The sequence below is a fragment of the Notamacropus eugenii genome, chromosome 5 (genome assembly GCF_028372415.1).
Source record: "Notamacropus eugenii isolate mMacEug1 chromosome 5, mMacEug1.pri_v2, whole genome shotgun sequence".
Classification (NCBI taxonomy): Eukaryota; Metazoa; Chordata; class Mammalia; order Diprotodontia; family Macropodidae; genus Notamacropus; species Notamacropus eugenii.
The window spans coordinates 342279208-342297043 of NC_092876.1; the positions used below are offsets into that span (position 1 = coordinate 342279208).

At 40.0% G+C, this 17836-nt stretch overlaps 1 protein-coding gene across 2 annotated transcripts in view; it reads right to left on the reverse strand.

Moving 5' to 3' along the window:
• LOC140506523 (protein mono-ADP-ribosyltransferase PARP14-like) overlaps positions 1-15115 on the reverse strand; it is a 94468-nt gene extending 79353 nt beyond the window's left edge. The window contains exon 1 of one of the 2 annotated variants that reach the window (XM_072613797.1): positions 14783-15115. In XM_072613797.1, the coding sequence (XP_072469898.1) occupies positions 14783-14972 (190 nt within the window). In that variant the 5' untranslated portion in view covers positions 14973-15115. The remainder of the gene's footprint in view (positions 1-14782) is intronic. The other variant, XM_072613796.1, reaches the window with a different exon arrangement.
• Between the last annotated feature and the right edge of the window lie 2721 nt (positions 15116-17836).

A 17836-nucleotide genomic window follows, 5' to 3' on the forward strand; every position in this document is an offset into this window, starting at 1 on the left:
TTATCATCCCCATTTTACAAATCAGAAAGCAGGCAAACAGAAATTAAGTAACTGCCAAGGTCACACAATTAATAACATGTAAGTCCAAGTTTAAACTCAGGTCTTCCTAACTCCAGGCATAGCATGTCAAGCATGTCACTGATACACAACAAAATGTTGAGAATATTACTTCTGTGGAGGTAAAGAACTGAAAATAAATTAGATGCCTGTTGGGGAATGAGTAAACAAATTGTGATAAAGGAATTAATGAACTATTGCTACGCTATAAGAAATGACAAATGTTAAGAATACAGAGAAGCATGGGATGACTGTGAACTGAGGGAAAGTGAAGTAAGCAGAACCAAGAAAGAATAGATAGACAATGACTACTACAGTATAAAGTGGAAAGCACAACCACCATAAAACAAGTTGAAAATGAATGTAGCAAACAGAAGGAATCAGACAAGCAGAAGAGATTTGAAAGTTATAGGTTGAATTTACTATATTCTTAGAAGAAAGACTAGCTCTTCATATGAGTTTCAAAGTTTCATGCTAGCCCCAAAGACAAGATATGAGAAGACAACCCTTATCCATTCCTTTACAAAGGAATTCAAGTTAAAATAACATCAAAGTTCTACTGTGTACCCTTAAGGTTGGCAAGATTGACAAAAGAGAAAATGACAAGTGTTGGAGGTGATGTGAGAAAAGAGGCATACTGACAATACTAGTAACATTGGAATTGGTTTTGTTACTCTGGAAAGCAATATGAAATTATATCTCCAAAATCAGTAAACTCTGCACACACTGCAGACCCAGCAGCATAACTAAACCTATATCAAAAAAAAAAGAAGAAGGAAAGGGTCTTTATGTACAAAAAATATTTATAGCAGCTCTTTTTTTGTAAGAAAGAATTGGATCACTTCTAGAAAGCGAAGGGGAAAACTATAGCTTTTATATAGCACCTACTCTGTGCCAGCACTGTGGTAGGTGTTATTGTTATTGTTTTTACAAGTATCATCTCATTTGATCCTCACAATATCTCTGCCAAGCAGGGGCTATTATAATCCTCATTTTACTACTGGGGAAAATGGAGACAGTCAGAGGTTCAATGAATTGCCCAAGGTCACATGGTTACTGAATATTAGAGGCCAGATTTGAACCTAGGTCTTCTTAAGGAAGACCTCAACTCTATCTTCTGCACTACCAGATACCTCAGCTGGAGGCTTGGTAGTTTGAAGATGTCAAGGTCACCTCAATGAAGCCTAAAAGGATATCAGTGAATAGACATAAATGGGAGTCAGAAAGCAGAACTGCTTTTCCACAGTTATAAGAGCACAGAGGGTCTTGGGAAGGACATGGAGGGAGAGAAGGAAGAACAAAAAATAACTCGGGAAAAAACATAACCAATAAATAATAAGACTTAATTTTAAAAGCATCTTAATGAGTTATCTCAGTTGATCTTAACAAGTTTGTAAGGGAGATGCTATTATTGTCCTTATTTTACAGATATGGAAACTGAGGCAGATAGAAGCTAAGTTATGTGCTCATAGTCACACTGTTAGTGTCCGTGGTAGAATGTGAACACAGGTAGAAGTTCAGTGCTCTATGCACAGTGTCACCACCTAGACGCTATGAGTAAAAAGGAATACATGAAATTCGCCTAGAAAGATAAGTTAATGTTAGGCCTTGAATGCCAACCTAAGTCACTTATATTTCATCCCATAAGGAGGGGAACCCAATGTCTGATCCCCTTATCTCAGTCTTGCCTCTAAGTGCCTGGATATGAGCTAAGCATCAAAGGACAGGTAGAATAGGGTTAGGGGAAGAGATGTGATATCATATAATATTATCTACCTCCCCACTCACCTTCCATCTGTATCTATGAATTAACATTCTTATTCCTTCAAGATCCAGTTCTGATCTCACCTTTCAAGAAAGCCTCTTGGGAGGAACTTCCAGGAGCCAAGATGGCAGAGTGATCAGTAATTGCTATCTCCCTCCCCTTGTTGACCTTAAAGAGCCCAGAGAATATTTTGTCAGGAAAAATCCTGGAACAGTGGGATCACCCAAAAGGGTAAAAAGTTTCTTAGGCTGTGAGGCTAGGAAAATAAAGAAGGTCCCTTTTGCGGTAGGTGAAGGGGACCAGTGCAGGAGCAGAGCTGTCCCAGAGAGCCCCACCTCAGCAAACTAGGAGGAGATCCTGAACCCAGGGGGTAGAGGCCACAATCATCAACACCAGGACCCCAGGCATGCCTCAGCACCCCAGGGGAAGCAAGAAGACACTAGCACAGAAGGGATCACCAACTGCTCAGCTTGTGTATGCTCTAGCTCAGCAGAAGAGACCTCCTGTGACCAGACCACCCCTCCATCACACTTAACTCAGTTAGCTCCAGAAAAACTCCTGTGAAACCCAGAAACACTTCACTTGGCCTCTGCTTTCCAGCACCAGTCAGCCCAGCACCAGGTAAGTTGCAGCATTTTAGCTTCTAGCTGAAAGAATCAGAGGTCACAACACACAAAACCTGAAGTTTTAGACACAAGAACTGTGGGACAGAGCCCCCTGTGTCTCAGAAGCAGAGACAGACTTTAAAAGCCAGGAAAAAGGGGATCATCATGAGTAACAAGTAAATAAGAAAAGAAAAGGAAAGACCATCGAATCTTTCATGGGGACAAGGAGCAAAACAAGAATATCAAAGAAGGCAGCATTAAAACTGTACTCACATCTGAATCTTCAGAAGGGAATATGAACTGATCTGAAGACCAGTTCTCTTGGAAGAGCTCAGAAAGGATTTTAAAAGCCAAATTAGAGAAATAGAAGGAACATTAACCAATGACTTTAAAAATATGAAAAAAGAAATGACAAAAGAATTTAAAAAGAAAATTGGACAAAAGGAAAAGGAAGTACAAAACCTAACTGGGTAAAATAGCTTCTTAAAAGGCAAAATTTGACAGATGGAAAAGGAGATGAAAAGTTTACTGAAGAAAACAATTTGATAAAAATTGGAATTGGGCATGTAGAAGTTAAAGACTCTATGAGACATCAAGAATCAATCTAATAGAATCTAAAGAATGAAAAGATAGAAGAAAATGTAAAATATTTCATTGGAAAAACAACTGACCTGGAAAATATATCCAGGCAAGAAAATCTAAGGATTATTGGTCTACCAGAAAGCCATGATGAAAAAAAAGCCTGGACAATATCTTTCAAGAGATCATCCAGGAAAACTGCTCAGGAGTTCTAGATCCAGAGGAAAAATAGTCATCAGAAGAAACCACCATTCACCTCCTGAAAGGGATCCCAGACAAAAAATACAAAGGAATATCATATCCAAATTCTTTAACTATCAAGAGAAGGAGAAAATACTGCAGGCAGCCAGAAAGAAACAATTCAAATATCAAGGAGCTACAAGCAGGATCACATAGGACCTTGCAGCTTCTATATTCAAAGATCAAAGGGATTCAAATATGAAATTCCATATGGCAAAGGATCTGGGACTACAACTAAGGATCAATTACCTAATAAAACTGAGAATAATATTTCAGGCAAGGAGATGGACATTCAACAGAATAAGGGACTTTCAGACCTTCTTGATGAAAAGACCAGAGCTCAATAGAAAATGTGATCTTCAAATGCAGATTTCAAGAGAGGCATAAAAAGGTAAGCAGGGGAAAAAAGTTATTATTCATTATGGGCAAGCTGTTTACACCCATATAAGAGAAGATGATACTTCCTAAACTTGAGAACTATGTATTAATTATGATATATAAAAAGGACATACGTAGAGGGAGTGGATATAAAGTAAATGATGCCATGATAAAATTGTGACTTAAGGGTGTTAAGGAATTGTAACAGGAGATATGAAAAGGAAGAGGAAGAAAAAGGTAAATTGCATCACAGGAAGAGGCACAAAATTATCTTACAGGAGAGGGAAAGAGGAGGGAGATGAGCATTGTCTGAGAGTTACTCTCATCTGACTGGGTTCATGGAGGGTACAACAAACTCAGTTAAGTATAGAAATATAACTAGCTCTATAGGCAATAGGAGGGGAAGAGGGAAATAAAAGGGAGGGGAGGCTAAGAAGGAAGAAGTAGTAAGGGAAAAGGGAAGTAAAAGGGAGAGGGGCTGAAAGAACAGAGGGAAGACTGAGGGAGGCAGTGGTCAAAAACTAAAACTCTGTTGTGGAGGGTAAGGGAGAAGGGAGAACTAAAAGCATAAATGGGAGGAAAGGGAATGGAGGGAAAGACACAGATGGTGATCATAACTGTGAATGTGAATGGCATGAACCCTCCCATAAAAAGGAGACAGGTAGTAGAATGGATTGATAATCATAATCCACCAATATGTTATTTGCAAGAAACACATTTGAAACAGGGTCATACACACAGGGTAAAGGTGAAAGATTGGGGCAGAATATATTTTGCTTCAGTCAACGTAAAACAAGCAAGGGTAGCAATCCTAATCTCAGACAAAGGAAAAGCAGAAATAGAGCTAATCAAAAGAGATAAGGAAGGAAAATATCCTGCTAAAAGGCACCTTACATAATGAAGCAATTTCATTACTAAACATATATGCTCCAAGTGGTATAGCATCCAAATTCTTCAAGGAGAGGTTAATGGAGTTAGAAGAAGAAATAGAAAACAAAACTATAGTAGTGGGGGACCCTCTGCAAACTTGATAAATCAAACCTCAAAATAAACAAGAAAGAAGTTAAGAAGGTCAATAAAACTCTGGATAAGGTAAATATGATAGATCACTGGAGAAAACTGAATGGGGATAGAAAGTGGTACATTGGCACATATACAAAAATTGACCATATACTAGGCCATAAAACCTGAGAATCCAGTGCAAAACAGCAGAGATAGTCAAAGCATCTTTCTTAGATCAAAATGCAATAAAATTATATGTGATAAAAGGTCATGAAAAGATAAACCAAAAAATTAATTGGAAACTAAGTAATCTAATTCTAAAGAAGGAGTGGGTTAAACAACAAATCATAGAAACAATCAGTAACTGAATTCAAGTGAATGACAATAATGAAACAACCTACCAAAACTTATGGGATACTGCAAAAGCAGTTCTTAGGGGAAGTTTTCTATCTTTAAATGCCTACATGAATAAAATAGAGAAAGCTGAGATCAATGAGTTGGACATGCAGCTGAAAAAGCTAGAAGAACAAATTGAAAATCCCCAAGTAAATACCAAATTAGAAATACTGTAAACCAAAGGAAAGGCTAATAAAATTGAAATTAGGAAAACTATTGAACTAATAAATAGAGCTAAGAGTTGGTTTTATAAAAAAAACAATAAAATTGATAAACCTTTGGTCAATTTGATAAAAAAAAAAAAAAGCAAGAAGAAAATCAAACTACCAATATCAAAAATAAAAAGGACAAACTAACATGCTATGAGGAGGACATTAAATAAATAATTAGAAAATACTTTTCCCAACTGTATGTCCATAAATTTGACAATGTATATGAGATGAATGATTATTTTAAAAAATATAAATTCCCCATATTAACAGAAAAGGAAGTTGAGTACTTAAAAAATCCCATCTCAGTAAAAAGCAATTGAACAGGCCATCAATGTACTCCCCAGGAAAAAAATCTCCAGGACCAGATGGATTTACAAGTGAATTCTATCAAACATTTAACGAACAGTTAATTCCAATATTATATAAACTATTTGGGGAAATTGGGGGAAGACGAGTCCTCCCAAATTCTTTTTATCATACAAATATGGTTCTGATACTTAAACCAGGACAGAGAAAGAAAATTATAGACCAATTTCTCTAATGAATATAGATGCCAAAATTTAAAATAAGGTATTAGCAAAAAGAAAACAGCAACTTATAGTGAGAAGAGTATATTATGATCTGGTAGGATTTATACCAGGAATGCAGGGTTGGTTCAACATTAGGAAAAGTATTAGCATTGTTGATCATATCAACAACAAAACAAAATTAACACCACGTGACTATTTTACAAAATACAACACCCATTCCTACTGAAAACACTGGAGAACACAGGAATAAATGAAACTTTCCATAAAATAATAAGCAGTATCTACCTAAAACCATCAGCAAGCATTTTATGCAATGGGGACAAGGTAGATGCATTTCCAACAAGATCAGGGGTGAAACAAGGATGTCCATTATGACCACTGTTATTCAATATGTTATTCTAAATGCTAGCTACAGCAATATGAGAAGAAAAAGAAATTGAAGGAATATTAGAATAGGCAAAGAAAAAGCAAAGTTTTCACTCTTTGCAGATGATATGATGATATACTTAGAGAATCCCAAAGAATCGAGTGAAAAACTACTCAAAATAATAACCAACTATGGCAAAGTTGCACTTTACAAAATAAACCCACATAAATCATCTGCATTTCTGTATGTTACTAGCAAAGTCCAACATCAAGAGATGAAAAGAGAAATTCTGTTTAAAGCTACAGTAGACACTATAAAAAATCTGGGAGTCTACCTGCCAAAACAAACTCAGGGACTATATGAACACAATTACAAAACACTTTTCACACAAATAAAGTCATATCCAAGTAAGTGGAAAAACATCAGTTGTTCATAGATAGGCTGAGCTAATATAATAAAAATGACAATTCTACCTAAATTAATTTACTTATTCAGTACCATACCACTCAAACAACCAGAGAATTATTTTGCAGAGCTGAAAAAAGTATCAAAATTCATCTGGAAGAACCAAAGGTCCAGAATATCAAGGGAAATGAAAAGAAATGCTAGGGAAGGTGGCCTACCCCTACCAGACCTCAAATTGTATTATAAAGCAGAAATCATCAAAACCACTTGATACTGGCTAAGAAACAGACGGGTAGACCAGTGGAATAGGTTAGGTACTCAAGACACAGTAGTTAATGAATATAACAATCTACTGTTTGATAAACCCAAGGACTTCTTGGGATAAGAACTTGGGATAAGAACTCACTGTTTGACAAAAATTGCTGGGAAAGCTGAATAACAGTGTGGTGGAAACTGGGCATAGATCAATGCTTAAACACTATAGACAAGAATAAAGTTCAAATGGGTACATGATCTACTATAAAGATTGATACCATAAACAAATTAGGGGAACAAAGAAGAGTATATTTGTCAGATTTATGGAAAATGGAGAAATTTTTGACCAAACAAGAGACAGAGAACATTGTGAAGTGCAAAATGACTAATTTTGATTACATTAAATTGAAAACTTTTTGCGCAAACAAACTCAATGCAATCAAGATTAGGAGGGAAGCAGAAAACTGGGAATTTTGCAAATAATGTCCATGATTTAGGTGTCACTTCTAAAATATATCCAAAGCTGAGTTAAGTGTACAAGAATGCAAGTCATTCCCCAGTTCATAAATGCTCAAAGGCTATAAACAGGCAGATTTCAAAGGAAGAGATTAAAGATATCTATAGTCATATGAAAAATGCTCTAAATCACTATAGATTAGAGAGATGCAAATCAAAACACCTTTGAGATACCACATCACACCTATCAGACTGGCCAACATGACAAAACAGGAAGATGATAAATATTGGAGAAGATGTGGGAGAGTTGTTCTAGTTCATCGCTGGTGGAGCTGTGAGCTGATCCAGCCATTCTGGAGAGCAATTTGGAACTATGCCCAAAAGGCTACAAAAATGTGCATACCCTTTGACCCAGCAATATCACTTCTGAGACTCTATCCCAAAGACATCATAGAAATGGGAAAGGGTCCCACATGTACAAGAATATTTATACCAGCTCTCTTTGTGGTGGCCAAAAACTGGAAATCAAGGGGAAGCCCATCAACTGAGGAATGGCTGAATAAGTTGTGATCTATGAGTGTAATGGAATACTGTTGTGCTATAAGAAATGATGAAGAGGAAGACTTCAGAGAGGCCTAGAAAGACTTACATGAACTGATGCTGAGTGAAAGGAGCAGAACCTGGAAAATTTGTATACGGCAATAACCACAATGTGTGAGGAACTTTTCTGGTACACTTAATACTTCATTGCAGTACAAGCACTTAAAAAATTCCCAATGGACATTTGAGGAAACATGCTTTACACATCCAGAGAAAGAACTTTGGAATTGGATTGCAGAATGAAGCAGACTATTTTCTTTTGTATTGTTTTGTTTTGTTTTGTTTTATGGTGTCTCCCATTTAAATTCTTCTATACAACATGACTAAGGTGAAAATGTATTTAATAGGAGAGTATGTGTAGAAGATTACACACTGCAGGGAGAGATGGGGCAGGGATGAGGGAAGAAGGAGGAGGGAGTGAGGGGGAAAAATCTAAGATATATGGAAGTGATTGTAGAAAACTGAAAACAAATAAAATAATTTTAAAAAAAGAAAGCCTCTCCATCAAATCCTTCCCCTGAGCAGCGAGTAAAATCTCTCACTTACTAAGTTATTATATTTTGACTCTGGACCATTTTATCTCTTTTAGTCCTTACCTAAGATTTCACTGGTGAAGAATACTCCTCCTCAAAGGTACTCTGTACAGGTAATTTAAATGGGAAGATCTTTTCCATTCATTAATAGGCCCGTATTACCTGCCTGGCTAACATGGAAGCCTGAGTCACATGAGTCAAGTCACATGGAACAAGAAATGGTGGAGCAGGAAGGATGGAACAGTAAGAGGCAGAGCTAGAGTAGAGCAAAGAGGAAGTTAGAGAGCAATCAGAGCTGGGAAAGGCAGCTGGCTAGCATGAATGAGAAAGCTTGTTATTTTGTTTAAGGGAATTGGTTTGTGGGAAGCCTAACACAGGTAAAGCTTGGAGCTTGCGTTGCCCTCTACATTGCTATCGTGTATAGATGTCATTACTATGATAGATTTCGCTTTCTTGTGTCTGAATAAATGCTTTGTCTCTGTCTTCCATGTGGAAGGTCTATTGTATTATGAGATTCAGAATTGGGCAGGCATATTGATGGCCACAGTAGGGGCTGTGAATATCGCACTGCTGCTACACACTCCCACTTCAAAAGCAATCAGCACTTGCTTAGAGTGGCTGAGAATGGTGCTCAGAGGCACTGAGAGATTGAGGGACAAGATCATTGCCACGATGTGTCAGTGACTGTCAGAGGCAGGACTTGAACCCAGATACTCTCTAGCCATATGTTGACCCAAAGTCCCTTGGCTTTGTTTTTATTTTAGTTTTTGCTTTGTATTATAATTTTTTCAACAGGTGAGTGAATTCATTATAAGGAGCAGTAGATAATGTTATTATTGCTGGATTCTTCTAATGCTTTATTTCCCAGACTGTCAATCTAGCCTTAATGAGTTTCTGTGATTTTGACACATTCTCCTCCTAGATTAAAACAAAAGGAGTGTTTCCCCCTTCAGTCCCTCCCTCAGTCAGGAGTAAATCTAGCAAGTGTAGAAATCCCCCTCCAATGTCCAATGGTCACCTAAGTGTTGATACTGTGCCTGGGCCATGCCTGCAATTGCCCAACCCAAAGACAAAATTTCTCTAAGTGGTAGGGTTAACTTTAAGGTCATTAAGGACATTAAGTTCATTGATTTAGAGTTATAAGTTGTCATAGTAACCTAAATACTGAACAAACCAGAAAGAACTGATTTAAACAAAAAAGAAAAGGGCTTAGGCTGCCACCTGGTCCATCCTCTTCATTTTACAGATAAGCTTGAGCTTCAGAGTTTAAGTAAAGTGCTGAGTATCACAGTGGCTGTAAGGGGAAAAGTAGTGAATCTAAGCCAGGGCCCCTGCCTGAGATTGGGTTCAAATCATGGCTCTGTCACTTAATTTACATGGAAAAATCCCCTCTACAACACTATGATTATGTCTTCTGTTTCTCTCTACTCTGTGGCTACTGTGACTTTGTACTGACTGTCACCTATGAATGGAATGTTCTTCCGCCTCACCTCCACATCCTGGCTACCTTCTAAACTCAGCTCAGACACCACATCCTGCAGCAGATTTTTCCTGCTCCTTTTCCACCCTGTTCTTCCCTTTCTTTTGTCCTTTTCATTTGAGATCAACTCCAACCTACTCTGAATATATCTTGTAAGAACATAGTTGTTCGTATGTTTTCTCCCCTAGAAGATGATGAATTTTGGAGGGCAAGGACCATATTTATTTGTTTACCCTGAACTTATCACAGTGTCTAGAATGCAGCAAGTATTTAACAGCACTTGATGACTGCCCTGACTTTCTTCTGACCTCAGTTTCTCTATCTGTAAAATGGGAGAAGTTAGACAAGATGATCTCCAAGGGGTCCTCTTCACTTGTGGCATCTGATAAGCTTATCCATCTCTTTATCCACCCCTCACCTGATTTCAGCATGGACTCCAGTCCCTTCCCAGTACTACCTTTCCTCAAGTCCCTTCCTCATAGTGAAAGAGGAGAAAGAACTCAGAGTGTCCCATCTACAGTGTGAGCACATGGCCTCTTTCTTATCTCTGGGGAGGTAGGGGAGGAGCGGGGGCGGGGGGAGGGTGGTTAGGCAGAATCCTGGAAGTAACACTGCAAATTCTTTAGCAACTTCTTGCAGGGAGGGATTGGCACCTCAGGGACCATCCAGCACCAGAGGGAAAGAATCTGATGCCTCCACCCTCCTCTTCAGCCCTGAACTTATTTGCCAGGCTTTTCAACTTTCTCTTTCATTTTCCTGGAAAGTCCCTCGCTAGTTCTGTTTTTGCACTGTGAATGTAAACAACTTCCCTGTGACTGACTACACTAGCCAGTCACAGGCAGGAAGCACCCAGCTTCCCCTTCATCAGCAGCCACAGCTCGGCCTTTCAAACCCTTTTGGCTTCCAACTGTCAGAAACTAGACTTTACAGCACTTCTCTCTTGTGCAAAACAGCAAACTCAAATTGTCCTTGCACACCATGTGTGAACTGAATTCAGTTTCCTTTTCCCCTAAAGACAAGGATAAAAAATGCATGAGGGGGAAAAAAGGCAATTCAGCAAAATCAACTAACGCATCAATCAAGTCATAGAAATCCCCCCATACCTCCCAATATGATCATGTCTCTTCTTTCCCTTAAAAACCCTCCTCACTTGAGTCAAATTCTAGAAAACTCCAGCACAGAGCTTGGCATATAGGAGGCACTTAGTCAAGGTTTTTTGACTGACAGAAAGCTTACATTTGATGTGTCCACTTCCTTTCCTCTCACTTCCTTCTAAACCATCTGAGATCTAGCGTCCACCCTCATCATCCACTTGAAAGTGCTCTATGAAGTTACCAATGATCTCTTAATTGCCAAATCTAAGGGCCTTTGTTAAATTCTCATCATTTTGGAGGTACAACCTTTGACAACGGTGATCACTCTCTTCTCCTGGGTACTCTCTACACTCTAGACTTCTATAGCATAGCTTTCTTCTGCTTCCCCTCTTACCTGTCCAGGTCAAACCTGGTTGTCCCCCAAGGTTCTGTCCTGGGCTCTCCTCTTTTGCTTCAGTACTATTTCACTTGCAGATCTCATCAGTGCCCATGCACTTAATAATCACCCCCGAGTATATGATCTTCAGATTTATTTATCCATTCCTAACCTCTCTCTGGACTCCCCAGCCTCTTATCAACAATTACCTACCAGACATTTCAAATTGGATCCCTGTGTACATCTCAAACTCAGCATTTTCAAAATAAAACTCATTTTCACACCAAAACCCTTTCTCTTTTTAAATTTCCTTACTATCATCAAGAACATCACCAGTCCTTCAGTCTCACAACCTAGGTATCATCCTCAGTTCCTTACTTGCAAGCCACCCCCTCCCCAAAACATCCCATCAATGGCCAAGTCTTGTCATTCTACTTTCATAGCATTTCCCATGTCCCCTCATTCCATCTCTCTACTCACACAGCAACTGTCACCCTGGTGCAGGTCCTCAAGACCTCACACTTGGACTATTGTAAGAACCTGCTGGTTGCTCTACCTACCTCCTGTCTCTTCCTCAGTCCACTTCCACCTGCCAAAATGATCTTCCTAAGCTCAGATGAACAGGCAACTCTCCCCTATTATAAACTCCAAGGGCTCCTCTCACCTCCAAGACAAGTATAAAATTCTGTTTTTTTCTGGTCCCGTCTCATCTTTCCCCTTTTCTCAGACTTTACTCCCCTCCTTTTACTAGTTCAGCTTTACTAGCCTTTTTGTTCCTTAAGCACAACCCTCCATCTCCTGACTCAGTGCCTTTCCTAGCAGCTCCCCAGGCCTCAAGCATTCTTCCTTCCCACCTCTGCCTCCTAGTCTCTCTGGTTTCCTTCCAGACTCAGCTCAAAGTTTCTCTGGTTTCCTTCCAGACTCAGCTCAAATGCCGCCTTCTGCTGGAGTATTGTCTACCTCTTCTACCCCTCCAAGGCAATCACTCAATGAGATAGTTAGGTACCAAGACTGAGATTTAAATCTGCTTTTCTATGTAAAACGGAAGTGTTGGTGGCAAAATTTGTTCCCCCCCATTACATTTGTATTGTCTGTGCTTTAATTTAGGAATAAAGCTTCATGGTCAATTATTTTAAGATATATGATACTCAGGTATTACCTAAGCCAAACAAGTTGTATGCAAATACGATTACAGAACTTGGAATTTCTATGCCTTCCTCTCTTCCAGCTTTCAGGACAGGAACCATTTCTTCCCCACCTATATAGGACCAAGCCACAGGAGCAGGAACCTATATTTTATATTTCTATCAATCTTTCAAACTTTATGCTTTGGACAGATCTCTGAAAACATTCATAAAATCATAGGCTCTTACAATTTTTAGGAATTTCAGGGAACTTTCCAGAGACTGACTCATCCAAATCCCTTAATTTTCTGATGAGAAAACTGAGGCCCAGAAAGGAGAAACAGGAAGAGGAGGGTGACAGGGACAGAGAGACAAAACCTAGAAGAAGAAAAGGAAATGAGACACTCAAGGACAAGAAGAAGGAAACTGGAAAACTGGAAAGGATAAGAAGATAGAGTCCTCCCTCCTAGTATCCTGCTTTTTCAGTATCCTGACTTATCAAATGGATAATTTTGCTTTCTTTACAGGAGAATTTACTATTGATTAGAGAAATGCAAATCAAAACAACTCTCAGGCACCATATCACAGCCATCAGATTGGCTAACACAACAAAATAGGAAAATTATAAATGCTGGAGAAGATTCCTGGGATATTTCCTGGGGAAATTGGAACACTAATGCATTGCTGGTGGAGTTGTGAACTAATCCAACCATTCTGGAGAACAATTTGGAACTATTCCCAAAGGACTATAAAAATGTGCATACCTTTTGACCCAGCAATACCATTTCTAGGGCTGTATCCCAAAGAGATCATAAAAATGGGAAAAGGACCCCACATGTACAAAAATATTTATAGTAGCTCTTTTTGTGGTGGCCAAGAACTGGAAATCAAGGCAATGCCCATCAACTGGGGAATCACTGAGCAAGTTGTGGTATATGAATGTAATGGAATACTATTTTGCCATAAGAAATGATGAACAAATGGACTTCAGAAAAACCTGGAAAGACTTATATGAATTGATGCTGAGCAAAATGAGCAGAACCAGGAGAATATTATACACAGTAACAGCCACAATGTGTGAGGACTGTTTATAATTGATTTAGCCCTTCACAGCAATGCAAACACCTAAAACATTCCCAACAGACTCTTGAGGCAAAATACCATCCACATCCAGAGAAAGAACTATGGAATCAGAATGCAGAATGAAGTAGAATATTTTCTCTTGTGTTATGTTTTGTTTGGGTCTGTTTTTTCTCATGGTTTCTCCATTCATTTAAATTTCTCTATGCAACATAACTAAGGTAAAAATGTGCTTAATAAGAATGTATGTGTAGAACCCATATAAGATTGCAACTGTCTTGGAGAGGCAAGGGGAGAAAACTAAGACTTAATGGAAGTGATGGTAGAAAACTGAAGCTTCCCTGAAACTGAACCACAAATAATGGCCGATATGAGGCACAAGGGGTAGTAAATTAATCCTGAAAAAATCCAAGTTCCAGCCCACTCAGTTAAGGTTTGGGGAACACAATGCATAATGAGAACCCAGATGATCCAGACATAATCTTGGTTCCTTTTTCCCTGTCTTCTTACCCAGCCTCCTCCCCGAAACAGCTCAGGTCTCCCTCAATTAGCAGTTCTCTTTTCCCGCTGAGGTGTTTCAGACAACTTCTTCCAAGAGTTTGTGGGTCGAAGGGTGGTATTATTGGGAGATTTCTGGCTTTCCAACAACATGGAGGTGAAACCACATAACTGATAAATGTATATTGACCTGGTACAAAGAGGATGGATCCCTCATCCTCCTTTGGTGGTAATCCTGAGTTCCTGAATGAAGGTGAGAGACAGACCAATTCCAACCCCAGGGAAATGAAGCAAACCCACAGAAGAGTCCTCTAAATGGGCAGAAATTTTGCCCATCTGTAGGGGACACAAGGTAGTGCTGCCGCCAGCGTCAGGAAGAACTGATTTCCCCATGTGGCTTCAGATACTTACTAGTAATGTGACTATGGACAAGCCACTTAGCCTCTGCCTCAGTTTCCTCAACTGTAATTTGGGCATAATAATAGTACCTACCTCCCAGAGCTGTTTCGAGGATTAAATGAGATATTTGTAAAGAACTTAGCCTGTCAAATGTGCCTGACACATGGTAGACTTTATATAAATGCAAGCTATTATTATTCTTAACCCAAGCCCTGTTTCCCAGGACCCTTCTCCTAGCCCAGGCTGTCCTCCACTTTGGTGCCCTCTCCCAGTTCACCCCGTCTTCCCGACGCAGCCTTTCTTCCCACTCCAGTCTCTGTCCAGCTGCTCCCCCAGGCCCTTTCTACTCACCTTCTCTTTCCCTAAACTCTACCCAGAAAGTGCCTTCGGTGGGGCCGGCTGTGATCGTGCACTCGCCTCCCCCGGACTTCCGCGGGCTCTGGAAATACTTTTGCAGTTTCCTCTCTATTCCAGAACAGAGCTTGGGCACCAGGACCAGGACCCGGTACGGCGGGTCGGAGGCTGTGCCTTCAGCGGCCATCAAGGCAGGTGTAAGCTGGGAGCCGGGGCTGCGACGTTTCTTCGCTGGGCTCTGGAGGGAGTAACTGGGGAGCAGAGAGGGCAGAAGCGGGGGTGCAGTCAGCACTCTCTCCTGGCTCTTTAGACCAACTTCTCTCTCCACCACCCCGCCCCGCCCCGCCCCAGATGGCTTGCAAACTTTCAGTTTCCTTTCCCCAAAGTTCCTTATTTCTAACTTCACAATGGATTTCTCTGGTTAATACAGAGTATAAGCAAAGGCTGTGCTGGGGTCCTGGGGCGGGAGGAAAGAAAGATCATCCTGGACCTGGCAAGCAGCACCTTCTCTAGGCTCCCGGCCCCAGCCCTTCCTGGACAAACACATCTCTCGGACCAGGACCCCCTTATCACTGCCATTTAGGCTGATGAGAGAGCGCTTGGAAAATGGGGTCAGCTCTGCTTTCAGGGTCTTATTTTGGGGAAGAGAATTCACATATAAAGCTGTCAAAATACCAGAAAACTCAAAGTCATCAAAAGCACCTACTCGTGTCTCCTCCTTTTCAAAAAAAAGGCAGCCCGTGTTTATTGGTAGACTCTCATTTAGAATTCAGGCAGCTTTACAGGGCCACCCAGGTGCCCCTTTCAGGACCAGAGCTTTAGTCTCTCAGATCATAGATTTAGACGTAGAAGGGACGTTAGAGATTAGCTAGTTCAATGCCTTCTTTTTCAAAAGGAGGGAAATGAGACTTAGAAAAGTTATTATTCACAGAAAGCCCCACTGGGAAGGGAATAAACATTTCTGTAGCGCTTAGGGTGTGTCAGGCACTGTGCTAAGTGCTGAACAAGTGTCTCTTTTGATCCTGAAAACCCTTTTGAGGAGGTGCTTGTTATTCTCCCATTTTTCAGTTGAAGAAACTGAAGGAAATAGGTTAAGTGTCTGGTTTAGGGTGACACACTGGCTTAGCTCCTGTCTGAGGTTGGATGGGAATTCAGGTCTTCCTGAAACCAGACCCAGTGCTCTCTCCACTGCCTAGCTGTGTCTAGGACTAAGGAGTTGAGCCAGTATTTTCAAAGTCAGGTCACTGGATTTCAGTCAGCCCTGTCCCCCTCATCTCCATGTGTCCTTGTCACTCACTCCCTATCCAGGGCCTCTGAGCAAGTTTCCTAGGTTTGATATCGATAAGGTCCAGGGCCAAATAAGGGTCTATTTGTGTTTAGTCCTTTTCCTTGGAGATCTATCTGAGGAGAGGAATATATCCATGGAATCTCAGTTGTATACATATATGTGCACATATATACATATATGTATAATGTATGTGTCTCTGTGTGTATATATATACATACACATATACACATATGTATGTAGCACATCAAAAAGAAGCCCGGAGCAAATTGTTCCTTCTCTTCCAAAAATGTCATTTCCTCCCAGAAAGTGAACTATGTCTTGCTCTTGAGGGGCAGCAGAGAGGCTGAGTTCATATCTGGTCTCAGATACTTCCTAGCTGTGTGACCCTGGGCAAATCACTTAACCCTATTTGCCTGAGTTTTCTCATCTGTAAAATGAGCTGGAAAAGGAAATGGCAAACCACTGCAGTACCTTGGCCAAGAAAACCCCACATGGAGTTTTGAAGAGTTGGACAGACTTAACAACCATGAATTTTCTCTTGAATTAAGTTGTGTTGTACCACTTGTCTTCTGGGTATAGGAATGAACATTGCATACCATAAGCATTTTCACATAAAACTCTATGTATTGCATTGTATAAAAATTTTTTGGGGGGTGGAGAATGAAAACTATATACCAGTCAACATATGTTAATAACTTAAAAAATACTTCAAAGGTTTTTATTTTCTTTCCATCTAGTCTTATGATTTAATTAGTGTGGGAAAATTAATTTCCATATGTAAATAAGTGGATGTAATTTAGATAGGTCCCTGGAGCTTGGAGATTCTTTGGCCTTCTCATATGCCTACTAAGAGATTCAGGGAAGATTTTAAGCTAGGGCTTCTTGATTCTAAGCTGGCTCTTGGTTACCCATGCCAGTCTGCCTTTCAATAGTATGCTTACAAAGTGCAATTTTAAAATATATCATTTCATTTAATATTTAACCACCCCGTTTGATGTAGTTAGTATAAGTATTATCATCCTGATTATATGGATAAGGAAAAAACTCAGAGAAGTACAGTGATGAAGTAATTTGTTTAGGGTGACCCAATTAATGGTACATACAGAATGAATAATGTATCTTACACATTTTATTCACAATTCTTTTTTTACAATCACAATTTCTAATATTTTCTTCAAATTCAGTTGGTGAGAGATAAGAGCATCTTAAAGAAATAAAAAAATGTCTTGGGGGAAAGTTATTCAAAACTTTCAGTTTTAAATTTGATGTTTCATATTATGAAGTCATATCAAAGGTATTACCCTTACACTAATATATACTCCTTGCAAGCAGACATATATATTACCCAACAAAAAAGAAAAAATAACCCATGATTCAAGGGGGGCGGAGCCAAGAGATTCAAGGGGGGGCAGAGCCAAGATGGCGGAGTGAAAGCAACGACTCACCTAAGCTCCTGGACAAACTCCTCTGGATATTTCTGAAAGGAGAGTATGACCAAACTTTCGAGGTGCGGAAATCAGTGGGTGACAGACTTTGATGGATTCGGAGCCCAGGTTAGACTGGAAGGTCCACGGGAAGGATCTGTTCCACGGGGGTGAGCCCCCAGCGCACAGCGCAGTGCGGTCAGCGCAGCACGGCGGAAGGGACCTGAGAAACCCGAGAGTGGCAGGCGAAACCAGCGGAGCAGGAGACAAGCCAAACCGAGCCAGTGAGAGCCGCTGAGCACCAGATATCAGCGCAGCAGCCCTTAAAACCTTCAGCCT